This window comes from Scardinius erythrophthalmus (genome assembly GCF_964197995.2).
Source record: "Scardinius erythrophthalmus genome assembly, chromosome: 15".
Taxonomy (NCBI): Eukaryota; Metazoa; Chordata; class Actinopteri; order Cypriniformes; family Leuciscidae; genus Scardinius; species Scardinius erythrophthalmus.
In genome coordinates, this window is record NC_138235.1 from 30,024,665 (window position 1) to 30,051,963 (window position 27,299).

The 27,299-nt window shown below is 38.6% G+C and overlaps 1 protein-coding gene across 5 annotated transcripts; it reads right to left on the minus strand.

Moving 5' to 3' along the window:
• Nucleotides 1-634: 634 nt before the first annotated feature.
• Nucleotides 635-27,299, minus strand: sgk1 (serum/glucocorticoid regulated kinase 1). 5 transcript variants are annotated; one of them, XM_081387328.1, is made up of 14 exons: nucleotides 27,038-27,299; nucleotides 26,787-26,908; nucleotides 22,592-22,831; nucleotides 12,107-12,304; nucleotides 10,858-10,918; nucleotides 4,593-4,668; nucleotides 4,239-4,314; nucleotides 3,945-4,133; nucleotides 3,697-3,828; nucleotides 2,681-2,917; nucleotides 2,483-2,578; nucleotides 2,206-2,361; nucleotides 2,018-2,107; nucleotides 636-1,841 (listed from the first exon to the last, which is right to left on the minus strand). In XM_081387328.1, the coding sequence occupies exons 2-14, from the start codon at nucleotides 26,862-26,864 to the stop codon at nucleotides 1,674-1,676; spliced, it is 1,797 nt and encodes a 598-aa protein (XP_081243454.1). In that variant the 5' UTR covers nucleotides 26,865-26,908; nucleotides 27,038-27,299; the 3' UTR covers nucleotides 636-1,673. The 5 variants fall into 5 exon arrangements, with proteins under 5 accessions (XP_081243456.1, XP_081243458.1, XP_081243455.1 ...); XM_081387330.1 differs by lacking the exons at nucleotides 10,858-10,918; nucleotides 12,107-12,304; nucleotides 22,592-22,831; nucleotides 26,787-26,908; nucleotides 27,038-27,299 and adding exons at nucleotides 4,787-5,081; nucleotides 7,007-7,091 and having other exon boundaries at nucleotides 635-1,841; XM_081387332.1 differs by lacking the exons at nucleotides 10,858-10,918; nucleotides 12,107-12,304; nucleotides 22,592-22,831; nucleotides 26,787-26,908; nucleotides 27,038-27,299 and adding an exon at nucleotides 6,728-7,057 and having other exon boundaries at nucleotides 635-1,841.

Consider the following 27,299-nt stretch of genomic DNA (forward strand, 5'->3'; position numbering starts at 1 on the left):
AAGGTGGCATCCTATCAGCGTACCATGCTTGAATTCATGCTCTTCAGAACGACCCATTTAATTATTTTAGTACAATGCAATGTTGTCCCCCAAAATGTCTATTGTGAGATTTTATTATACCACATATTTGCATGTTATTGATAAGTGTTATATTTAGTAACCTTTCATTATCACCTGTTGAAAGCCAAAGTATCTTTACAGCTAATAATTTCCTGTGTATCTTGCATAGGATGTCTCTAAAATCTCTTTTACGTAAGCAATGCTCAGGTCAGGTTTACTTTTAACAAACTACCAGTCATTTCGCTGATGCGTGACCTAGTTTAAGGCCTGAACTTGCTCAGACCATTACACCGGGTCTCAGAAAAGCAGTTCCAGGAGCCGCAGTTAATACATGCAAACATTGACAGCTGCCAGAGAAATTAAAATTATGCTGGGTTAAAGAATGTGCAGGGGTGGCGTGAGCGCTGGGTTGGGAAAGAAAGACTGTGACGCACAACACTGTACTAAAAGAGACCTTTGATCAGCTGAGGTAACCAATGACGTTTCATTTTTGCTTTACACTGTAAAAGTATATATCCCAGTGTTATAGTTTCATCTACCTATTGTCTTCTTCAGGAAAACACAAAGATCGTTTTGGGGAAAAATAACCATAAAGTTTTATTGCGAACCAAACAAGGTCACATGATTCAAACATTTTACAATTTTACAGTACATTTATAGTTACATATAAGCATACATTAGGTTTTTGTTCCATAGACATTAAAACTAATACATAGACCTTAAAATGTACAAACAAACTTAAATAACTTTTACAGTCTTATTCCATGGAATGTGATGTTCAGACAAACTGGCCCATTTCTGAGCTGTTACGATTACTGTACATCCTAGGAAGACTAAGGAGGGACAGAGACGTCGTATTCCTTGGTCCAGGTGCGTATCTACAAACACCAGCAGCACATTCCTCTAGCACCTTCCGCTCAAGTCAAAAGAACAAACAAACAAAACAAAAAAAAAACACAAAAAAAGGAAGTGCTCTTTAAATTAGGAAGATAAATGTGCAACTTGATCCCAGACGCGTAACTGAAAGATTACAGACACATCAGATGCTGATATATTTTAGTGGTTTTAGCGTCATGTTGACTGTACTTTATATCTGACACGGACTGACATGCCAGATCACATGATTTAGATTAAACAAACATGTGTGAAGGGGTGTTAAAATGAAGGCACATACACATTACACACACATTCAATCCATCCAAAACACTGAAGTCTAGCACAAACAATCCTATAAAAGTGAATAAGTTGGAAATAAATCTCAAGAAAGGAAAAGTACATAACAAACGTCCATCAGCATCAATCTTCTCTCGTTCTTTTTCCCCATCTGTCTGTCTGACACAACCTGGGGTGAAAGCGGAGGAGAAATCGTGCATTTGGATGCAGACGATGAAGATGACGAGTCTTTTTTTAATGTGTAAAACTCGGGCCTTTTAACAAAGGCCTTTTGAGCTGCCATATGCCATGTGCAAATGCCCCCTATCTGGAGGCAGGGAAATGAGACGGGCTTTCTTTTCTCATAGTGATGCACTACAGGTGTGAATCCATGGGACAGTGTTTCCATGGTAATGAGCTACAGGTCAAAGTCTATGGGATGAGGTTTCTGCTTCGACGGGCTACAGGTAGGAATCCATGGCAGGGGCGTAAGAGAATCCCAGGAAAGCCTCGCCTGCCTCCGTGATGCTGGCTGTGACTAGAGCGCTGTCCGGGGAGCAGCCAATTGAATTTGGCACCGGCTCGTCTGTGAACTCGGGGTCGAAGTGTCGCAAGTCATTAGGCCCCGTCTGAAACAACAAATTGACATTGCAATAAACTGGTTAGAAGTTGCAATGTATTGCTGGATGTTAACTGCGTTCTCTTATCACAAATGATGCCAGCATGACTAGGGCCTTCTTATCTCTAACATCCAGTGCAATGTGGTCATAACCCACAGTCAACCAAGAAGAGCGCTGGAACGTACCACGTTAGGGTTGAAGGGCGGTGTCAGCTTCTTGGCATTTAGGTCATCCCAGTTTATGGGAGAGAAGAACATGTGGTTCTTGATCTCAGTCTACAAAAGTGAAATAGAAGATACATTAGATATAAGATCAACAAACTGCTATTTGATATAATCAGGCAAAGACTTTGCTAAAATTCAAACACACTTACAAAGTCATCAGTGAAGCCCAGTCTCTTGGTTCGGTCTTTTTGCAGCAGGCCTTCCAGCAGGTGTCTGGCAGCGTTGGATATGTTGGGTTTGAGCTGCAGCGGCTTGTTCAAGATGTTGTCGTACATTTCCGCTGTGTTACGGCTGTAGAACGGAGGCTGTGGAGAAACCATAAAAACAGTCAGCAATCATGTAAAAAGCCAAGTACTCAAGTCAGTTCCAATTCAGTTAAGTTAGCTAACTGACATGAAGTGCATTTATTTTGCTGAAATAACTCACCAGGCCATATAACATTTCATACAGCACTGCACCCAAACACCACCAGTCCACCGTCCGGTCATACGGCTGCTTGTGTAACACCTCCGGTGCCAAATACTGCAAGACAAACAGAGAAACATCAAGACGAGTTCGCTTATCGACTGCAAATGCGATGGCATTGTTTGAAAGCAGCCGTTGTCTACCAATAAAAGCGTTTACCTCTGGTGTTCCACAGAATGTTGATGTTGTTCCATTGGGTTCTATGTTCTCTTTGCACAGGCCGAAGTCAGTCAGGATTATGTGTCCTTGTGAATCCAAGAGAATGTTCTCTGGCTTCAGGTCTCGGTACACGATGTTCAGCGAGTGCAGGTACCCCAAGGCGCTTGCAATCTCGGCTGCGTAGAACCGCGCACGTGGCTCCAGAAAGCATCGCTCCCTTTGCAAGTGATAGAACAGCTATGGAAAGACAAAGAGAAAGAGGAGACCGATTAGGCTGTGAATTCCACATCCTGAATGACACACTTAATCAAGGCTTTCTAGACTCTGCAATCCTGAACAATGGCAGGAAATGAGAACGCCCCCTCCGCAGCCCCTCAGAGATGTCTGTTGAGTTAGATCGAGTCTAAACCACCACATCTGCTAAATCTGGCTCCCCCCACCTCACACACTTTCCCCTCCCAGCCATTTCCTGAGGAGAGTTTCCTATTCAGAGCCCAGCCGCTCCTCTTTGCTTCTCATGACAGGATATCCCTTTTCTGTCTGCATCTACCTCACTGTCTCCTTCCAATAATCTATTTTTTATCACTCTCTCTTGTCAATATTGCTCTTCTAGAATTAGACAAAAAGTTGGCAAACCACAGCTCCATAAATAGAAAAATCATTCATAGTATGTTCTCACCAAAAAGTAGTGTTTCGAGTAAAAATAAATACCCGGTAACACTTTAGTTTATTCTCACTATTAACTAGTTGCTTATTAGCATGCATATTAATATGATATTGGCTGTTTATTAGTACTTATAAAGCACATACTAATGCACGACCATATTCAACCCCTTAAATACCTAAACTTAACAACTACCTTACTAACTATTAATAAGCAGTAATTAGGAGTTCATTGAAGCAAAAGTCGTAGTTAATAGTTAGTTAATAGTGAGAATTGGACCTCTAAAGTGTGACCAAATATTCTTCTATCTGCTGTGTAACTTCTTAAAAACAATGCAAATTAAATTACGTACCTCTCCGCCATTGATGTAGTCCAGTACAAAGTAGAGTTTATCAGCAGTCTGAAAGGAGTAATGCAGGCCCACCAAGAAAGGATGCTTGACATTCTTCAGTAACACGTTGCGCTCAGACATGATGTGTTTCTCCTGAGGTTAGAGGTCATGATAAGAGGTCTAACATACTTCAGGGTGCATATGCAACCAATGCATTCTACATATTACTGCTTGACAAAAGAAGTGAATTGCTTTGTATGATCCCATACCTCCTTTTTCTTCAAGATGGCTTTCTTTTGCAGCACCTTGACTGCATAGAACTTCTCATCGCTCCGGTGGCGGGCCAGAAGAACCTTGCCGAAGCTGCCTTTTCCGATGACCTTGAGGAAGTCAAAGTCCGACGGTTTGGCGGTGGGGTTGGAAGAAGGACCGAGGTTTATTTGCTGAGAAGGACTTGGCTGTAGAGGAGAGAGATATGATTAGACAAATATGATTCAGACATTGTTTTGTAGAAATATGCATTGTGCATAATCACACATGCTTTCAATGGCCAAACAACATACCGGTGGGGAAGGGTTGCTGTTCATCAGTTCAGCATCTTGTGGAGGTGTCAAGTTCAAGATGGACTGGACCTCAGGACTGCAAGAAGAAAAGATCAGATGCAAAGTTTTAACAAGGGCAGTTCAGCAAACAAACAAGAAGAAATGTAGAAATGTAAAAAAGTTAAAAATAAATAGTAACTATTTTAAAATAATTTGTAAATAATATATGGCCTGGTGAGTTATTTCAACAAAACAAATGCATTTTAAGCCTTTAATTGAAAGCATATTAGCTATAATTGCTATAATTATAACCTTGGCAAAAGTAGAAAAAAACATCTTTACATTTCTTTACATATGTACATAAAATAAACTTACTGCTTGCATGCATAAGAGTTTGTGGAAAGCTTCTGGATAAAGTCATTCAGTCCCATCTTTCTCTGTTTCATAAAGGCTGCACATAAAAGAGAGAGAGAGAGAGAATACATTTAAAAGAAAGATCACTTAATATGCTTCCCTTAATTTGCTAAAGTTGGCTCAAGAGATTCAATTCACTGAAAAACAAAGCCTACCACTGAGATTAGCTACTAGTCCTCTTGTTTTAGAGTAGGTCAAGTCTGGAGCTGGAACGCTCGTCTCCGTTTGAATTGTCATTGTAGTTTTCCACTCCGGGCCAGTAACCAAAAAGACACAAAGCGCTACTGAACTCCTACACTACTGTTCCAACTATTTAAAAGGCTGGGGGAGGAGGCTAGAGATCGCTTTCCGCTAAGAGGCGTGGCTTTGTCTGTACTCTTAAAGAGGAGGCGTGTCCTGACGCAAGTCTCCGTCTTAGGGGGCGTGGTCTGTCGTAGTCAGCAGTGACGTCTATGAGGGGGACAGCTGTGAGTGAAGGGTACACCACGAGCACGTCACGCCTCAAAATCTAATGTTTACATGCAGTTGAAAACAAGATCTTCCCGGATCTAACAAGCTCAGCAGGACTACATGTTCTGTTGAGGGCAACGTTAGAAGGGTTCAAAATCGATACAAAACTTGAGCCAATGAGTCACTGCACTTTTCTTTTATTTAAAAAAAAAAAACCTCTGCCTGTCATAATACAACCCCAGTCTTGCTGCACACTCTCAATGAAAACAACGTGTCTGTTCAGTATACAACTGTAAAAAGAATACATGCCATTCACGAGTGCACATGTCAATGAATCCTATATTAGCTCACTATTTCGCTCTTTCCCCTCACGTTTTCTCTCAAAGAACCAATTTAATCGTTGTGACAGATGACGCATGAATGAGACAAAAGCAACGGGATTCGAGCCAAACTTCAGTACTCGTTGGAAAACTACCGACTGAATTAACGGTGAAAGAACCGTTCTTTTGTGTCGGATCTTTCAAATGAATCGGTTGAACCGGTTTACAAAAATAGTCCGAACGATTCAATCACGAATCAAAATGATTCAGTCCGAACCGTTCTGTCAACTCAACTCACGAATAACGATCTCTGTCGACATGTCTGAATAATGAGAAGTAACCGATGATAGTGATAGTAAGAGCATTTTTGTTTACAATAAACATTTTTATAAATAAAACGTTAAAAAATGTGCATACATAGGCTATTAAATGTTTCCACACCGCGATGTCAAGGCCTAATAATGTCATGACGCAAAAATGGCTTAATTAGTTTTTGAATGGGTGTTCAAAACGAATTCGCAGAAATGAGTCGGACTTTTGCTGCATTAACTTGCTTCCAGGAAAATGCAAGCATTCTTCTGCATTCTTTCCTTCTGTCATTTAGAGCCCGTGATATGTACACAAGATCATGAACTTCCATTTGCCACAGTTACACAATGTCATGCCCCACTCACATACCCAACTCATAAATTATATATATATATATATATATATATATATATATATATATATATAACACTAAAAAAATAAGCCTCAATAAGATTCAAACTCATAAATGACTGGATTAATGGTTGGGTTGTGGCAAAAAAAAAAAAAAAAAAAACTACATTAGGCTACAGTAGCTTGTGGCACTGTACCAAAGCTTTACAACAAAATGCATTCGAGTCAACAGCGAGTGACAAATGTTCGAGTCACAGACTCACAGTATTAGCTATTAGTAGAAAATTACTATAGCACCTAACAACATTAATTGAATAAAGATAGCCTAAAGTATACATCCCCAAAATATTATTTTATTGTGACAATTTAGACATATCAGTCATGATACAGTGCAAGAAAGCATGAATTAATACAACATGATGGCTATAATGAACATCCACTTGATCTGCATTTTGACGTTGCTCAAACTTGTAAGGTGCTAGCCTACACTGTTAAGTAACCATATCGTATATCCTAAAAAGTTTGAATGCTCGTTCCCACCTTCCAGATGTTTTGAATAAATCGCTATAGGCTATTAAATAGCCTACATTGGCCAATTGGGTTATATAACCTACACATATCACCGGTTTATTATGAATAACGTTCGAGAAAAAGTAGCCTACAAACCTTTTATTTCCGCCGAAGTTCTCATTGTGCTGTAAATATCTGTAAATATGAGAGCCGAGACTGACTAGCGTTTCATATATTTGGCAAAGGCAGAGCCAAGTGCCCATATCAGACTAAACCAATATAGATATGAATACAGTGTAAAAACCAGGTCACTGCCCCTGAGGTAACGCACCTAGAGATGCCTCCAGTACCGCCTCAATAAGCGGACCATCATTTAAATTAAAACAGTTCCATTGTACAAACTTTCCGCGATATTTTCGGCGAGATTCAACTTACATGTGAGCGGTGAAGTTTTGTCTTTCATAGGGTCAATGAAAAGAGTAAGGAGCAGCAGACAGGCTTGATGAGGAAGTTTGGAGGTGAAAGGATTTTCTCAATCCGTCGCATTCCACCAGGGCTGATCTGAAACCGGATATCTGCGGGGCGGAGTTTCTCCAGCCCTGCTCCAACAATGTGCTTCACTATTTTCAAGCGGAGCCAGAGCTAAACGGTCTTGAAGTCTGTCTGTCAAAGCCCAGTCAGTTGCCTACCTCAACAGAGTATTTTGTGCATCAATGGCGTGTGCGACACAATTGAGACCATTGAGGGGACTTTCAATGCGAGAATGGAGTGTGTACCTTAAGTTTTGTATTTTTCTGTCTGAATAAGAGAATTCAGATGAAACAAACATGATGAAGCGAACCTCTCAAACACTTAAGTTATTAGAAAAACGAAGCATGAAAATGATCACACATAAAACACTGAACATAATCTTTAAACCGGGGCAAGTTGTCACATTGAATGAGGTTTGATTGAGGAATGAATTGTCACAATAAAAACTTAGCCTACCTTTATTGTAATAATATATAATATCAGCTTTTCCGCCAAATGTAAACACTACAACAATTATGAAGAAAATAATTCACAAAGGGTTTCCGGTGTTGTGCCGAATTTCGACCCTCTGCCAAATTATTACCCCCCCCCCCCCCCTCGTTTAAGTCAGTACCTGATTGCCTAATCCTAATCCCACCCCTAATCCTAACCAACTCCCCCACAACTAATCCTAAACCTACCAATAGGGGGAATAATTTGGCGGGGGTCGAAATTTGGCACAACACCTGCATAGGAGGCGTGTGTGCTAACAAGGATGCTAAAGACTGTAACCACTAGTGTCAGTCGCTAGCTAGCTCGCCTCTTGAGGCCAGGGGAGTGAGGTTTATACACACAGCTCTTACTGGCTTACGTCCATTACACTAACCCCCTTAAAGCGGAACTATGCAGCTTTGCCGATTTCTTCGCTGGTTTCTCGCTTTTTGCTCGCGGGGTTTCTCTACAGAGCTCCCCCTACAGCTTCGGAATAGATATTTGACAACACTGTTGTCGAAACTCGTTGGCGACTCTCCCCCCTCCCATCTTCTCCCGCTCGTCATGTGCATTTGTTTTCAAAGAACCCAGCGAACGCACGGAGCCATGTCCACTGAGGTATGTATGATACACAGAAGGCTAGCATATAAATGTTTAGATAGTGTATGTGTGCAGTGCCGTAAAGCAATTTGTTACATCGCGAGACCTGATATCACGCGATACTTCCTGACGCTGAGGCCGGCGGCCCGCCGGCCCAAAGTTGCAAGGGTGGTTTTTCGGCTCACAGGCACTTGGGGGGTGCGAGACGACCACCATTCAACCCGAAAAAAATCATATAACTATTCCAATGACTGTTTGGTTAAGGTAAAAAAGTTACTTAGTTCACCTTTAAACCTCACTCCCATCCGGGTCACGACACCAAATGTACATCGCCTCGGGCACACTAACAAGGACGCTTAAGACTGCAGTTGCTAGTGTCAGTCGCGCCTCTTGAGACCAGGGGAGTGTGGTTTACAAGCACAGCATTGTTGTGTATAACATTTAAAACATGTGACAACTTTGCTGCGTGATAACTAGCCCTGGTTTTCCCTACCATACGCCACGCTTCTCTTCACCACTGTCATAAATTACTTTCATAGGTGTCTATTTTTCGCAACAGTTTTATGCAATGTTTAGAAACTAAGTTTGCAGTTCAATACTCTCTATTTTGATTCTCTTCCCCTTCTGTCTCCTTGTGCTCATCTCATCCAGATTCTCGTCTTTTTCAATCTCTCATTGTGTAAATAGGAAGTGTGTGAGTGAATAGAGGTCTGGGAGAGGATAGAGAGACAGAGGGAGCTCACAGAGATCAACGGGGCTTCAGTCTTAAGTGTCCAACCACTTTGTTTATTTATGTTGGATGATGGAGATTACGTAAAATCTTATTTAAATACTGCTAAGAACTCAATACAGGAGGACCAAAACATTATGCATACTAATGTGGACTTAAATCATACACTGGTTTCAAGAGCATTATGCAATTTCCCTCAGACACACACATTCGCATGAATGCATACAAATATGTGCATACACAAACACACCTGCAATGACTGCATCAGGAGAAACTCTGGAGCTTATGAGATCATTTAGACAGATTTAGTGTATGAGCAATGTTATGTGAACACAAACAAATGTATTAAAGATGTACTGTAGTTCATAGGGATTGTACTAAATTACACATTTATGAGACTGCTAAACAAGTGATTTCAAATTCCCTAATTTCTGGAGAACTCCATACTCTGGCATGATTTGTTTAAATGGGAAACACATTTAAACCAGCTGACTGGTCCCAGGACACGGTCCTCTCTGTAACTGTCCTAGGTTCAGTGTTGTGATATAACAAGGGAAAATCTACTTTCCAAAGAAATAAGATAAAGGTAATAAATCAATTATTTTTCATTTGCTTTTTTTCCAGATAAGCTTATCACGTAACCTTTAAATGACTGGTATTATACAACCATGTCATGGTTAAGGAATGTTTGAAAATCTTTTATCCACAGTGTCAGCAACAGATCATTTATGGCTGAGCTATTAATTAGGGCCTTTTGACTACTTGATATCATGGAAAATAAAACAAACAGGAAACCGCTTCTATGTCACTTCTAATTTACGTCATAACCCAATATAAACTTAAACTTACACTACTGTTCAAAAGTTTGAGGTCGGTAAGATGTTTTTATGTTGTTGAAAGAAGTCTTGTATGCTCACCAAGGCTGCATTTATTTAGTAAAAACAGTAATATTATCAAATATTGTTAGAATTTAAAATAACCATTTTCTATTTTAATATATTTAAAAATTATCAGTCATTTATTCCTGTGATGGCAAAGCTGGATTTTCAGCATCATTACTCCAGTCTTCACTGTCACATGATCCTTCAGAAATCATTCTAATATGCTGAAACTTTTCTAATTATTATCAATGTTGAAAACAGTTTTGCTGCTTAAGATTTTTGTGAAAAAAGTTTTTCAGGATTCTTGTGATGAATAAAAAGCTATATACTAGAAATATAAATCATTTGCAACATTATAAATGTCTTTACGGTCACTTTTAATAATTAAAAAAAAAATCCTAAATTCCAAATGAAAACATTTTATTATGTACAGTATTTATTTGTTATATAAGTGCAAAGTAAAAGTGCATATTTGATCAATTTCCTACATACAAAAAGTTAAACAAGCCCAAAATTGAAGAAGTCAAAGGAAAAATGTCTTGAACAATTCAAATCTATTATATTCTATCCTTTGAAACTAGATATTTTTTTCCCTTTAAAATCATCCTATGGCGAATAAAAGTTCCTCTAATTGAATAATCACACTTATACATAAAATATTAGCAGTGTCAGTTTAGCAAATACAATGCATGTTCACAGGCACTTGATATGTGTGGTGCATTTGTACCATAACCAGGTGGTGTTGAGTGTTTGCAGTTGAATAGTGTAGGAGTGCTTTATTCACAGAAGTGCTGTTTTGAGCACTTACCTAAAAATAGTTATTAAAGGTTCAACTCTAAGCCTACATGGATCAAGGTGATTACGGGTTATGCTTCTACCAGCAAAACAGAAAAACAGAGAAGAAACAAAGCAACTCAAAAAGGAAGAGAAGGAACTCAACTGTGCTGACCAATCGTAGAGAGATCCTGAGGGAATTATGACGATGAGTGAATGAGAGAAAATGTTGAGAAAGAGAAGGAGATTGTGGAAATGAAGGTAATGAAAGGAAGAAAAGACTGGTTGAAAATACTTACTGGTGTCAGAAGGGCAACAATAATCAGACTCAGGGTCTCCATGGTAGTAGAGGTCCATTGCCTGGGAAAAAAAAAGTAATGTAGGTCAGTGCAACGTGTCTTCAATGAAAACATTCTTTTGTTGTGTTAATATTGCATGTCTCTTTAGACTTATACACAAGTTTAATGACAGAATGAGGCCTTGCATGGTCCTTAAGGAAGTAACATCACTGAATGTGATGAGTTTCCCTAAATGTTTATTTTTCAGCGAAACTGCATTTCTAACAATCTTAGAAATAGGACTTTGCTTCATTAATAATGTGCCTTAGATTTACTGAGAAAGGTGATGACGTCCAGATGGACTGTCGCATCGGTCTTAATCTACAGTTTGCAAAAAATTTAATGATCTGACATCCGGTATACAGTTTTCCACCCAAGCAGCAAAGCTTTCTGTGTGAAGTGAGCGAGAGAGGATGAGAGAGAGCTTGAGAGAGAGCTTGAGAGAGAGAGAGAGAGAGAGAGAGAGAGAGAGAGAGAGAGAGAGAGAGAGAGAGAGAGAGAGAGAGAGAGAGAGAGAGAGAGAGAGAGAGAGAGAGAGAGAGAGAGAGAGAGAGAGAGAGAGAGAGAGAGAGAGAGAGAGAGAGAGAGAGAGCGACAGAAAGAGAAATTACCCATATCCACTTCTTTAATAACCTCCCTGGAGAGCGGGCAAACAGAATGCTGAAATATGTGAGGGATAGTATTAACATCTTTGCACATGCACCTACGCTAAGCTTTCCTGGCCCATGTGTCTCACTGCTCTTTTTTATCTTGTGTAAACAACTAAGAGGCTAAATTAAGCTCAGTCCAGAAAGATTGACGAGAAATGGAAAATGGGCGCAAATGTCAACAAATAATGCTTCCAGAAATTTTTCACAAGGTTTGACAACCAGAAGGCATCCAAATGTCTTATTTTTATGCACTCTTTAAAAAATGCTGGGTTGTTTCAACCCATGTTTGGGTCAAATATGGACAAACCCAACCATTGGGTTTAAAATTTCATAAAAAAATTGAAACCAATGGCTGGGTTTGTCCATATTTGACCCAAACATGAGTTGAAACATCCCAGCATTGTTTTAGAGTGTATCTATTGTTTTATGATTTAAAAATGTAGAAGCTTTTAGTGAAATATTTTGCTTGAAAAGTGTACTTTTTTTACATTTCATCTAATGCATTGATATTCATACATTTTGCATGAGACACTGTAACTCGTTTGTGTTTCTGTGCTGACCTGTGTGCGCTGACGTGGTTGCCATGCCTCCTCGTGCCCGTAAGTGATGAAGGGCCCATTGCAGATGCAGCATTCCAGCAGAACGGGGCTTCCCAGCAGGGGTGACATCACCCAGGGACAGATCACATGCCCATCTGACTCTGCCTCCCTCACCTTACTATCATTGTGATGTCGACTGAGCATCTTCCATTTTCTCACCTGTTGAAAAACACAAACGAGGTAAGCCTTGAGGTAAAGCGATTAAACAGCTAATCATTTAGTTTACTGGTTTCCCAACAACTTGATGCCAAGGACCCCCAAATATGATGAAAAAATCCCCTTGCAAGTAGCCCCCTTCCTAAAATCTATATTATCATGTATGAAGACCTGTAAATACTGCGGGTCACCATGATTTTGCCAAATGAGACATATTTTGTTGATCCTTGAACAACATTCTTCTCTGAAAATGTAGTCCTAACCATATCCCTATGCCTAAACTTATAGCCGTACCCATAAGTTATCCCTCAAATCAGAGGGGAATGATAGATAAATAACACTGATGTAGAAGCACCTAACCCTGGTGGTAAACCTAAACTTGACATAAACTGTAAACTTGTCCCTCAAATCTGATTGGCTGATTAAAATGTTGTTCAAGGATCAACAAAGATGTTGATCATGTTGGAACATGTACTTATATATACCGTGTGAGCAATCTACAGTGATACTGTAAAGATAACAATAATTGTTTATAAATAATTGATTTTATATTGTTATTTTACTAAAGTCAAAATAAATTATTATATATTACCATTCAAAAGTTTGGGGTCAGTTATTTAAAAAAATATTTTCAAATTTTCACCCTATGAGACTTCTTAAAAAAAAAAAAACTTGTCTACCTCAAAACGTAACAAAACTTTTCCGTAATTTTTCCGTAAATTAGCTGATGCTTTTACCAAAAGGGACTCACAGTAAATAGGAGGAACAATCTCTCTGAAAAAAAAATCCGTTCAAGGCCATAATGATAATAGTTAAAGGATTGACTGTTAAAAAAAAAGTTTAGTTACCAGCTCAGACTTTAACCAGTGTCACACCACCTCATGAGTAAGCATTATATGCAAAAAAAACAACACAACAAGTCAGACAGTAAAGTATAAATAGAAAAAAATATTTTGTCATTTAATAATTAGCTTTTCTCAGTAAATAAATAATCAAGTTAATCAAGACGTATAGGGGGAAATTCACTAAGAATATATCATTATCGCATAAAACACTGATTCAAAAGTTTCTTTTTAGCACATTCACCACTAAAGATCAGAGTTATGACTAGATCTGTATATGTATTGATAAAAGCTCAAGGGTCAGTGAAAGACGTCACTGCAGCGACTCAATCTTATTCTATAATCCACAATAATCAGGACACACTTTGCTCTTTAGCCTTTGATGCCAGAAATGAAGCACAGATTCCAGGGAAAGGTGATCTCGGAACTGCAACTAGCCTTTCTTAAGGGCCTAGTCTAGTGCACACACACTCAGCCTGGCCCAAATATTTCAACATCAAAAGCTGCCGATTATGTAAGTGCACTTACAGGAAAATGCTAAGATAAAAAATGGTTAATCAGCAACTCTTCCCTCCCTTCGCTCCTCTCCTCCAAACAGTATCTGAGTTGGCATTTCTCATGCAAGGCTTTGCACTGCTATTGTTATCTAAAGTCTCTCAGACTGTATTTACCAGGCAGAGATTTTCTAGTCAATACAATGTCATTATATTTTTGAAGACCTGGGGTGTGTTTATGTCTGTTTATGTGCGCATATGTTGCCATGGAGGGTAAATCTCACATTGTAGCCCTGTTTGAGGAGATTAGACCCAAACCCTTGTATGGGATCAGCCTATATTGAATTCCCAAAGCTTTTCCTCCCTCTGCATCCCATCATGAAACCCAGCTGGGAACAAAAGCTACCGAATGTCTCCAGTCCTTCACCTGCAGCATGAAATACTTTTGGGAAGTTGTCCTGTATGTGGTGTGTAAAATGTTCCTGGCAAAAATATTACTTAAACAAATGGTTTAAATTACATTTATTTAAATATGTTTATCTTTAAGCATAAAATGCAATGAATTCAATTGAATCATAAAGCATTAAAATGCACTTAAGTTCATACTTTATTTTGAATTCATAATATGTATAACCATTTTACATACTTCAATTAAGCATACAATATATATTTATACACTAGGCTATACTGTTGAAAAGGCTTTTTAAAGTTTTTAAAAGAAGTTTCTTATACTCACCAAGGCAGAATTTATTTAATGACAAATACAGTAAAAACAGTAAAATTGTGAAATACAATTACAGTTTAAAATAGCTGTTCTCTTTTTAATATATTTCAAAATGTAACTTATTCCTGTGATGCAAAGCTGTCAAATCATTTTAATAAGCTGATTTGCTGCTTATCATTATCAATGTTGAAAACAGTTGTGCTCCTTAATATTTATGTGAAAATCGTGATTCTATCCTTGCTAAGTATTCATTTCTATAATTGACAAAAAAAAATGGAAGATTTACACTTTTAAAAATTAATTTGCCATACCACAGGACCATTTAAATGAACTATTGGAGGCAAAAAGTGATTAAAAACTGTGAAAAAGAAAAATGGTGACCAGTCACAGGAACTAAGATTAAGAGGTTCCCTTATACATTCATTTAACATTTAACATAACATCTTGATGTTGATTTAACAAAACGTTCATGGACATATGTCATGTGTAAACTAAACTAACATTTATCAGTTTCCATAAAGGCTAAAAATATTTTATGAGTGCTATAGCGTGCAAGTCTTGTCTCTCCAACCCAAGCTATCTAAATGATGACATACTTTAACCTTTGTTGTTTTCATTTAATACTATTTTTAATCAATGCAGACAAACCATGTCATTATAAAAATTAAAAATAAAAACTTTCCTCATGAATCATTTTTACCAGAACATCCTCAGACGTCCCCAAAGGCAGGTTTTCTGAGATTTAGCTCAATTCTGGGGCGTTTTTTGTCCCTGAAGTAGCTAAGCAAAGCCCTACACACTAAATCCTATAAGCATAATTAAACCCGCTCTGTATAGAAAAGTATTCCATTCCCACAGAATAAATATTACTCCCCCTAAAATCTATTAGCCCGCTGTGCTTCTTTGTAGCAGAATTGCAGAACGATTCAGGAAAGATTACAGAATGATTCAGGCCATTTCTGCACCAGTATAAAGCTCTCTAAATATAATAGCTCCTTCAACTTTATAGCGGGAAATATATAAAGTAGGTGAAGGTCACAAACTTCCTCAGAAGAACTTCTATCCAGCTGACACCACTAGCCCACGCTTGGAAGGTGAGAGGGAATTTGGCCCGGAGCCACCCTCGACTGGCACAGCACCAGAGAGATAGCATGCAACGGTGTATAAGGGCCGGAGAAAGACATGTGGCCCAAAACAGAGATAAAGAATCACCTGAACCAGCGCAGGAGGTCTGACTGGAACTGACACTGATGTTGTCACTTTAAGGGCTCTGGTGAAAACACTTTTGTGTGACGTGTTTTCCCTGAAACCTAGTAACCATTAGCCTCATTAACCCCAACCAGAGATTCATACGGGTCATAAGGGTTGCAATGCCACAGATGAGATGCGTGAACAAACAGATAAAAATAGTACTTTGCTAATTGGCCTCCAGAAGCCATGATTGTACCTACTTATGCAACAGAAATGCTGTTGTGTACTAAAAATAAGACATGCTAATCAGGGTTATTAAAGCTAACTAAAACTACTCCCGCCACCTAAAAAAACACATTTTTGTTACTTGAAATAAAATGAAACTTGAATGTTTTAGTTCAGCAACATTTCTCATTATATAGCCTATAAACTATAATATTATCCCAATGATACTAAAACTGGAGCTAAAGTCCACAACATCTCAGCAGGGTTTTATCCGTTTAAAAGCAGAGCTTTTCCAGTGACACATCAAAACAACTTTGAATTTACGGGAACTAATGACACATGCTCTGGATTGTGGACAGACGAAGGCAAGTGTGTGTTTTTGTGGTTGTGTTTGCACAAAGGAACATTTTATAGCTCAGAAGTTGCTCTTTTATGGCTCAGGAGACTTTTTGTTGAAGTATCAATGTTGTCTAGCATGTTTCTCCTTAGGAAAAATAACAGAAGAGTATAAATCAATAAAACTAATGTGGTTAGGATGTCTTAGATCATTTGATCCTGGGAGACTTGCTGAGAAATGTTTGAGTTCATTTCGACTTTTGATTGAATCTGAGCTTTTGAGGAAACATATAAGATTATTGGGGTCTTTTTCTCAGGAGAAAAATCTAAGGACACTTGAACAAGTGCTCCATTTGATCTCATTGCCATTTACACTCTTAAAAAAAGATTCCAAAAGGGTTTTTCCCGTGTAGTGATGCAACAAAATTTTGGCTTACTAAAAGGGCCTTTCAATGCACAGTTCTTCTTTTTTTTCCCCAAAGGCATAGAACATTTTAATAACCTGAAGAACCTTTTGTGCATTGGAAAGATTCCATGGATGTTATAGGTTCTTCATGGAACCATCGATCCCAGTAAAGATGTTACGGAACAGAGGACCCGGAGACAGAAGAACAAGTGAAAGTTTATTTTGCAGCAATGGGCAGACAAACAGGTAAATGGCCAACACAAGGGAGAGGAGAGCACAGGACACAGACGCTGGAGAAGAATGTTGGGGATGATAACACGCTGGAGGTAACACGGAAGAAGACACAGGAGATAAAGGTCCTACAGTTTCCACACACATGGGTAAAATGAGACTAAATGATGAGGGAACACAAGGTGAGTGGTTTATTGGTGAAGTTAATGAGGGAGATTGCTGACAGGTGCAGGTGATTGTGAAGAAGGTGCAGGTGTAGGCCAAGGAGGATGCTGGGAAATGTAGTGAAGGAGGTGGTGACTAGGCTGGTGACCGTGACAGTACTCCCCCCTCCCGGTCGGCGCGTCCTTGCACCGTAGATGGTGCAACCGGGGAGGGTGGGGTGGGCGTCCTGGAGCTAAATCAGGACGGTGAGCAGGGCATGCAGACTCCAGGGTGGTGCCGACAGCTTTGGAGACCAGGGCGGAGCAGGCTGTGCAGGCGGCCAGGGCGGAGACATCCCTTCAGGCAGCCAGGGCGGAGACGGCAGTTTCAGAGCTGAGCGTCTCGGAAACAGCCATTTTGGTGGATGGGTAGCCAAAATTTTCTTGGGTGGAGTTTTGGACTCTGGAGCTGGCTTGTGGGCTGAAGCGGGCTCAGAGACCAGCGGCGAATTCTCAGGCGTGGTGGCGGCCATCTTGTCCGAAGACACAGGCACGGCTGACATGGTATGAACAGTCTCTGGCTCGGCAGGCATGACGTGAACAGTCTCTGGCGTTTCTCTCACGAGAACAGGCTCAAGCCTGGCGGTGACATCGACGGGACGAGATTGGAAGGGCGGCGGTCTCGACAGGACAAGACTCTGGAAGGGCTCTGGCAGCGAGGCGGCGGCCATCTTGGCCGGAGACGAACTCTCAGGCGTGGCAGCGGCCATCTTGGCCGGAGACAAACTCTCAGGCATGGCGGCAGCCATCTTTTCCAGAGATGAGGGCTCAAGCGTGGTGGCGGCCATCTTGAGACGGGACTCAGGCTCAGGAACGGACTCTGGCTCAGGACACAGTGAGGAGACAGGGACAGAAGGGAGATCTGGAACTGTTCCCTCGACGGTGTAGGAGGATCCACTCAAACACAGAATGTAATCGCTGGAGAAGAATGTTGAGGATGATCGCTGGAGGTAACACGGAAGAAGACACGGAGATAAAGGTCCTACAGGTTCCACACACATGGGTAAAACGAGACTAGATGATGAGGGAACACAAGGTGAGTGGTTTATTGGTCTGGGCCAAGGAGGATGCTGGGAAATGTAGTGAAGGAGGTAGTGACTAGGCTGGTGACCGTGACAAAAGAACCTTTATATTTAAGGGTGTAGGAGATACAGTTGAGAAATTAACAGGATCACATGTCACTTTCTTTGTTCTTCTTTCTAATGTTGTTCTGAACCCCATTTACTTTTATTGTATGGCTGAAAAACAATTGAAACACTCTTAAAAATATACTATTTTGTTGTCTGCAGAAGAAAGAAAGTCATACAGGTGTGGAACGACACGAGGAGGGTGAGTAAGCGATGCTATAAGCAAAAGTCTCCATTTAATTATGTTACTAAGAGAAGTGTTAATGAGATATTAAAAAGGTCTCATTTTGTCAGTTTACTTTAAACACTCTACAGCGAAGAATATGATCAGTCATAACTAATCTGTTTTATACAGTAATTATTTAACAGAGACTCCATATAAAACACCTACAGTATATCTCATCCCAGGCTCACAGTACTGAAGAAGCCTCATCCATCTGAAGGCCAGCGCAATGTGGTCATTCAAACTTTATGCTCATTTCAAACCGGCAAAACCTGGCACTATAAAAACTCGCCCTGCGTGTGTGTGTGTTTGTGTGATCTGACCACAGACCACATGAGCGATGAGTCATCGGCACAACCTCCCGCTCCTTGCATCTTTCTGCCACATTAATTCCACAAACACAAACAAGCACAAAACCCTCACGCAGAGCGAGAAGGAGCCCCACTGCTCTCCATATTTTCACAGGGCGTGAAATAAAAATCCTTCCAGGCAACATCTACTGTAAAACACGATCATGTTCCTCAGTCAAGTCAATAAAGCAAAATGAATGCAACACAATACAGATCTATCACATGTCCAGGTTACTGCATGGGGAGAGTTTGGAAGGACTTTATCTGCAAAACCAAAATGAGCCGTAGCTTCAGAATAACAATTAAAACAATGACTGATTAGCGAAAGATCCGAGCCGACAGTGATGATGAAGGCAGGTTATGAGAATGAACAGAATTAGATATTACTCTCAGGTTGCTGAATGAATTCAGTCATTTCTAGACGCTGCTGCTGCGATTCGGTCATTCTCACCCTGATATACGTTACATAACTTCACCCTCAGGACAGACTGGACACAAAATGATGTGTCATCTCTCTCGCTTTATCTTTCTCCTATAATATTTCCTCTTCTCCTCTCCCATTCTCACTGTCAGGACACATATTTTTAACCCAACCTAACCTTGATATACAGTTGTGTAGCTCCTACAATAAATGTATCATGAATAAAAACATTTATCATGAATAAAACAGCTCAGGCATTATTCTGTGTTTTTTTGAGAACTGTTTGTGGCAAAGCAGGAGAGAAGTAGGCAAGAGGTTATTAAATCAATCGTACTCAAAATCTATCAAACCTCAGACGGCTAAAGGTTTATTTAACCATCGTTATTTATTTGACACTGTCTGTCTGTCTGTCTATATAGTGCTGCAAATAAAACAACATACGGTATAAGAGAGAGCAAGGAATAATACAGCTGTGTTTTATTATTATGGGTAAAAATATATATTTTTATAATATTATATTATACATATTATGTAATTTAAAACATGGAAATAATGTTAATTAGTTTATTTAAAAAAAAAAACTTTTTATATCGAATGATTCCCAAATATGATCCAAGGGACCCCCATCCTAAAATATGAAGATGAATATATATTTTCATGTATATACCCATTTATGCTCTGTATAAATAGTAATAGTAATGTCAAAAACAGCACATTGTTTCTTATAAATAATTAAGTCAATCAAATTATTAAATAAAATATATTATCTAGACAATATTTACTTTGTAATTTTAAAATTAAAATATATAATAAATCTGTATTAAATCTTTGTATTAAATATACTTGTTTATATCATATATTATGTTATATCTTATTTATTACATAAAAAATGTAGTTCAATTCAAGTGTATTTGCATAACTCTTCACTTTTTTTTTTTATTTGTTGCTGTTAAAATGTGCTTCATAAAATCCTTTTATTTCTTGGGTATTCCAGTTTAAAATAAAATGTTAAAAATATTTCCAGTGTATATAGGGATTTTGTCATGTACCTAGATAAAATTAAACATTGGCAATTTATTAAAGAATATCCCTAATGTTTCTGCATATTTTCCTTTCCATATTTTCATATTTTCCTGATTAAAATGTTTCAAACTAATATTTTCTTGGGAATATTGTTCTAATTGGTAAAGAATTTAAAGATTCCCCAACATAACTTTCCATTCTTTTAGTCTTTTGCAGTGTCCAAACAAAAACCACTTCCTGTGACTTTCAGTTGATGCAATTAGGAATTAGCTAAAGTATTGGCAATGGACTGTGATGTTCTGTGATGTTATTTGGTTTGTCTCCCTGTAAAACATACCATCATATTTAATAAAATCATAGAAATTGGTTTGACATTATCAACATTTTAAGCTGACACCCTCACGTAAGCTAACAGTCCCTCACTGAGCAATGGCTAACTTTAGCACTTAACATTTCTCCATCCTGGAAGCTTCCATACTATTATGCAATTCTGTAAATAATCAGATTATATGCTAATACAGTTAATGTGCTAGCTAGAGCTTGACCACAGCACTTTTCTGAAAGTTTGCTAAATAAATACATTCTTACATAACAACACAACAGAATGTATTTCAAACTGTCTGTCTGTTACATAAACCGTAACAGCACTGACGCTGCATATAGCAAGCAGAAATGCTGTCATGTGATCTCTCTCTCTGCAGGGATGACTGAGATCCAGACCCCCTCTGAGCTCTGTGTCATCTTTCTAATACTCATTGTCTGAGAGCCAATCAAACAGTCAGAATAGCAACTGTGGAAGAAAGTGAGAGAGCGCTCAACTCATCTAACCCAGGCCAACCCTGAGAAGCTGTTTAGCATTGCTAAATGGAAAGACAACATGCTCAGCCTCTTATGCATCCCTACGGCACGCTAAGATTAAAAGCTTGCACCGCAAGGGATCAGAATAAAAAATAAAAATTACATCAAAAGCGAGTTCTGTAGGTCCTGAAGTATATGGCATAGTAATTACCAGACCCTATTTATAATTGTTACTCTCAGCACGTTTGCTGTAAACTGTGGTAAGCTATCTGAGGTCATTTCAATCTGAATATTCATAAAATCCTTTTATTTTCTTTCAAATTTTCGATGGACCATGGAGTTTATTTCTGTCTATTCCTGTGTTTGGCATGGTAATGGTTTGACAATGTTGATGTTTTGGTCACTGCTGCTGCTGTTATTGCTGCTGCTGTAGAGTAAGTGCAGGACTTGCTACTGCCATTACATACACGACACACTGCTGTGAGCAAGTAAGACATGCTGCTGCTGATCAATATAGCGTACATGAAATACCCATAGCAGATCTACACAGGTGGAGTGTTTCTGAAAGCGCGCTGCACTGCTACAGTAAATGCTGACCATGTATTTGAAGGTTGAGCAGCGAGCTCATTGGCTACTGATACAGCAGCAACCAATCAGCTGTCCCTTATAGAGAATGATCTGATTGCAAGCAGATCGAGTCAAGGACCAATCAGCCTGCGCCATCTACAGTTCCAGACAGAACTTTGTATTTATCACAATATCAGATTTAATTGAACATGAAGAAGAAATGTAAATATTTTTAGTGTAAGTAGGCATTTTTTACCCAGGTAAAATAAATTGGCAATTTATTAAAGAATATTCCAGGTGTTTCTTCATGTTTTCCTTTCTCTCATCAAAATGTTTCAAACAAATGTTTCTAGAGAATCGTTTTTTAATTGGTCTAATGGCGCTTTTCCATTACCAGTACCAGTTCAACTCGACTCGACTCGTCTCGGCTCGGCTCGGCTCGCTTTTCGCTCCGTTTTCCATTGCAGATAGTGCCTCCACAATAGTACCTGGTCGTCATAGCGACGCCGCAGGAAACTGCCGTGACTTAATCTTCTACGCGACACACACCCGCTACCCACACACACAGGACAATGGAGGAAATCGAGTGTATGCTGTTTTTGGATGTTTTTGTTTTTGCTGTTTTTTATTCAGGATACTCCGTCTGGCGCGTGCAATGATGACACAGTGAATAGTGACGATTCTCTCTGACCAATCAGCAGTCTGCCGTGTTTTCACGTCACATTTTAGTATCGCCTCAGCTCGCTCAGAACCTCGCCGGAGGTGGGACGAAAAAAAGTACCTGGAAGCAGGTACAGGTACAACTTTTACACAGTGGAAAACCAAACAAAGCCGAGTCGAGTCGAGGCGAGTCGAGTTGAGCTGAGGCGAGCTGGTACTGTGTAGTGGAAAAGCGCCATAAAACTTATCTTTTAGTTTTTATCTAAAAGCTCTTAGTTCCAATAAAACATCAAAATAAAATGCAACCAATTACGACACTGTCTACTGACAAAAAAGTGCAATTTTAATTGTCAGTCAAGAAAGACTCAAGATGCCTGAAATCTTAATAATCACTCCAAAAGGATGAATAGATGCACGAATAAACAATTAACAGATAACGGAAAGGTTAATAAACAGACAGTTTCCTGACCTTGCATGTCTTGTTCTTGTCTGCCTGGCAGGGTGTGCAGGGGGCACAGGTCTGATAGAGAGGGCTGGGGGGGTGAGGGAGGTAGTATCTGCCAGGACTGTTGTGGCAGCAGCCGTAAGGTGCTGGGAAGTGCGTGTACCACAGGTCCTGCCCCTCCTGACATTTCGGACACGGAGACAAGTAGCCCTTATCCTGGACCTTCTCCACATTCACCTTCGGATTCCTCATCCACCTGCGCACCTGAGGCCAAAACAAGACAGAGTTTTGCATCATTACATTACCATGCACCATCACACATTATATAATTCAAGGCTCAGGGGTGGCAAACACCAGTAGCTTGGTGGTTTAACTTGCCCTGGAGCAGCCACATGACAAACTAATTCCAGGAAGCAAATTCTGTGTTGATAAATAAAGATCAATTGACTTCCATGAAATGATTATAAAACCATGAGTTCTACTGACAACATCTGGGAAGATTATGTTGGATTTGGATCTAAAATCCCAGAGGAGAGTGTTATAACCAGATGTTGCTCTTTCATAGCTCAGGATATTTAATAGCATTCTCAGCATTGTTTTATTAAGAATCAGCTTTGTGTCTTATATTTCTCTTAAACCCCTTAGGATAGCTAACAATAGAAACAAATGACTGGTAACATTTACTGTAAGATTATTGAGTTAAAATAAATTAACGTCAAATATATATATAAAAAAATGAAATAAAATAATAGGGAAAAATATAAACAAACAACAACAATGCTCAAGAGTTTTGAAAAATGTAAAAAAAAAAAAAAAAAAATGTGAATGAACAAAATAAAATATAAGAAAAATATAAAATAATCCTTAAGAGTATTGAGTTAAAATAATCACATAAAATAATTTAATAAAGAAATGTTTGACTTGATTGCAGACAGTTTGAGTCATTAAGATCTCTCCTGATACTGTAGAAAAGGCTTGAGAGATTGTAAAGTAAAAAGTAAAAGTTTCCATCTACAACCCATGTAATCTAGGAGAAACAACTGAGAAATTAAAGAGAGATTTGTGCTTTTCTGTCATGTGCGATGGAGAAATTTGTTATGCAAAAGGCTCTTGTGAAACCCAGTTATCAAATACCATGTTTTTTTTATTGTTTGAGGCAAACTGTGAGTGTGAATTTTGGAGTGGTGCATTTGCTCCTGTACAAGCAGATTAAACAGAACACGGGATCTCGGGGCCGTACCCGTGTATGTCTTTACAAGCTAAACAATGAAATCTGAAAGGCGCCCTCCAAATCACAAGCAGTGACTGACTAAAAGAGGCAGGGCACAGGGTCGTATGTCTTCTTTGTAGTTTACAATGCATTTAATGACTTCAATCCCTTGAGTGAAAAGCAATTTTCTAGGCCCCAGGAAATCCTGCGGCTCATGGCGAGATATTTCCACTTCTCACTTCATTTCATACAGCTTCCAAACAACCAGACAAAAAAAAAAAAAAAAAAAAAAAAAAAAAAAAAATCTCAAAGCTCTATAAAATCAAACTTTTGTCTTTTTTTAGAATGAGGAAAACAATGGGGAAAATCCTATAATTAATGAAAACAATGCTTCTCAATGTCCTACATACATAAACAATCACACTGTACAGGCAAGAATCCCAACAATTCACCCCCCCCCCTCTCTCTCCCTCTCTCTCTCCTTTGATCGGATTGTCAAAGTTATGTCACTGTGGCTGTACACTAGCACTTGGGAGTCTTTTTGCTTTAAGCTTCAAAGACCTTTCTCTCTTCTCTTCTCTTCTCTTCTCTTCTCTTCTCTTCTCTTCTCTTCTCTTCTCTTCTCTTCTCTTCTCTTCTCTTCTCTTCTCTTCTCTTCTCTTCTCTTCTCTTCTCTTCTCTTCTCAATAATATATAAAAATGTATGAATTTTTTTTATCAATATTTCGTCATGTCATATTAATTCAGATAAAACATTTTAATTGTAAATGGCATGTAATTTTAGTGCTGGATGTTATTGTTATGATCAGGTCTGTCAGGCACATGAATCATTCCTTACAGGAATCAAATGCTAAAGCAACAGCAACTCAATAAACCACTCCAAACACAGGCTCTACTGATGACTCAGCAACCATGAAACGTTTAGTCACTAGAGAAACACATCAGTGTTTGTGTGCGGCTCAGTGCAAAGACACAGCGCAAGGTAACAAACCCACAACACACTCCGGTTGTGTTAATGCTACACACGTACGAGACAACGCTGCAAGCTGACCTACAAAAGACAAACATCAACCTTGGCACTCCAGAATATTCCTTCTTTTTCTGTCTCGGTGTACACATAAATACATAATAATCCAACAAAACCATCTCACTGAGTCACTCTCTGACACTCCATCTGCTGTGTGCGTCTGTGTGTGTATGTGTGTGTGTGTGTGTGTGTGTGAGTGTGTAGGAGTCTGTACTCAATCCCAAACCACACACATACTTTCTCGCCTATAACCAAAACAAATACATTATATTCAAATAAATAACTCAAAATATGTTCATATTGGCCACTGCAACAGTCACAAATCAAATGTGAATAGTAGAATTAAAATTTTTTGTTTTCTTAACATTTATTTAAATGCAAACACAATAAAGCCATAAATATCTCTTATCACAATATAAATATCAAATTACATGGCAATATTACTTGCATATTTACAAATAGAGTCAGTCTCACACTTATGACACAAACAGCCCATTGTGTATATACACCTCACAAAATAAGTAATATTGCATATAACTATATCGGTTATTGTCTGATTTTAGAGAATTTGTTAATTTACTGTATTGCTTGATATTGAATATTTAATTGTATATGCTCATTTCCCCAAATCATTACATTTAGATTACCTTTGTTGTCATCAATGCTCACTTATATCTTTAAAAACAGTATTTAATAATTTATTAATTTAATGATACTGTTAAATATAATATTTAGCAAATATCAAAATGCATATCCATGTTTCATAATGTACATTATAATGTTATGATACCTAAATGAGTGATTTTAGTTTTTGGTGTTTTATATATTTTATTATTTTTATACATACATTTATATTATATTTATAATATATATAGCTATTTATTTAGACAAAATAGTATATCATTTTATTATCGGCTATTCATCCCTATCCAAAAATCAAACACAGTGTTCGCAAATAACCACATACATACATGCACTATATGTTGAATCAGTGTTATTATATTTAAGTTTTATTGATATTTTGAATTAGCTTTTATTTTAGATTTCATGTTCATTTTAGTTTAATATTTGGTAATTTCCTTATGTGCCTTTGTCATTTTATTAGTTTTTTTATATATATATATATATTATTGCTATTTAGGTTCAATTTATTTTTATTTCAGTTTTAGTTTAATTTTAGTTTTTATTTATTTCCAGTTAATAATTTTATTTTAATACTTATTTCAGTTTATTGCCAAGGCAACATTTCTAAACATTTTAAGTTTTCCAACTAATATTTATATTTAATTTTATTTCAGCTTTATTTCAATTAAAGGGATAGTTCACCCAAAATGAAAATTCTGTCATCATTTACTCACCCTCAAGTTGTTCCAAACCTGTATGAGTTTCTTTCTTCTATTGAATACAAAATAAGTGATTTTGGAGAATGTCGATAACCAAACAGTTGATGGACCCCATTGACTTCAATAGTATTTGTATTTTTCATACTATGGAAGTCAATGGGGCCCATCAACTGTTTGGTTACCAACATTCTTCAAAATATCTTCTTTTGTTTTCAGCAGAAGAATGAAATTCATAGACAGGTTTGGAACAAATTATGACAGATTGTTTGGGTGAACTATCCCTTTAACAGAAATGTTTTTAATAGTTTTAGTTAACCATAATAACCCTTTTTTGAATCCATAAACACCAGCTAAATCCATGAACGCAGACAAATATTTATGCTTCACTTCATCCATAGAGAAAAATACTTTTAAAAACCTTAAAACGTCTATATTTCTGTGTGTCTGCTATTTATATTCAGAGGAGAGCTGATGATCAAGCAAGGATGATCATGGAAACAACTCGAGCCTGATAAGTTTGTCCACATACGCACCACAGTGCAACATGTCAAGGCCAAGTCATCGATTGAACAACACCTTTAAGTCTCCCCCAGCCAAAGAAGTTCTGCAACCAACACACACACACGCTCACACATTTACCTTCCTCTTGACAAACTGGAAAGCAGAGCACTTCTTAAAGGAGAAAGACTGTTTCTCTGCATTATGGACCAGCCTCATGGCCTCTGGCCGGCCCGCGTACTCTGCGGACCCCAGCGTGATGCCTTAGAGAGGGACGAGAAGGTGAAAACAAGATTATGAGGTCTTTTGTGTTGCCTGACATAAGTACGATAACAAAAAATCGGAGATATCAGTTGGCGAGCACATGTGTGTCTGGGTGTCTGCGGTCATACCTGTGCAGTTGTCCTCCCTGCTCCTTGATATTATTGTCAGTTCTGAGCGATGATATCAGCGCTGCGCTGATGCCGTGAGTCGTCCCAGTGATGCTGCTGGATTTCACAGCATGTTTCTGCAGAGCCACCGCTGTATGTGCGTATGTGAGAGACACACAGAATGAGATGAAGCCGAACACACACCTTGTCAATGTGACAGAGAGTGAGTGTTTCAATCGAAGAGAAGCGCACCTTCTTCCCTGCCCTCGCTCTCTCTCTCTGT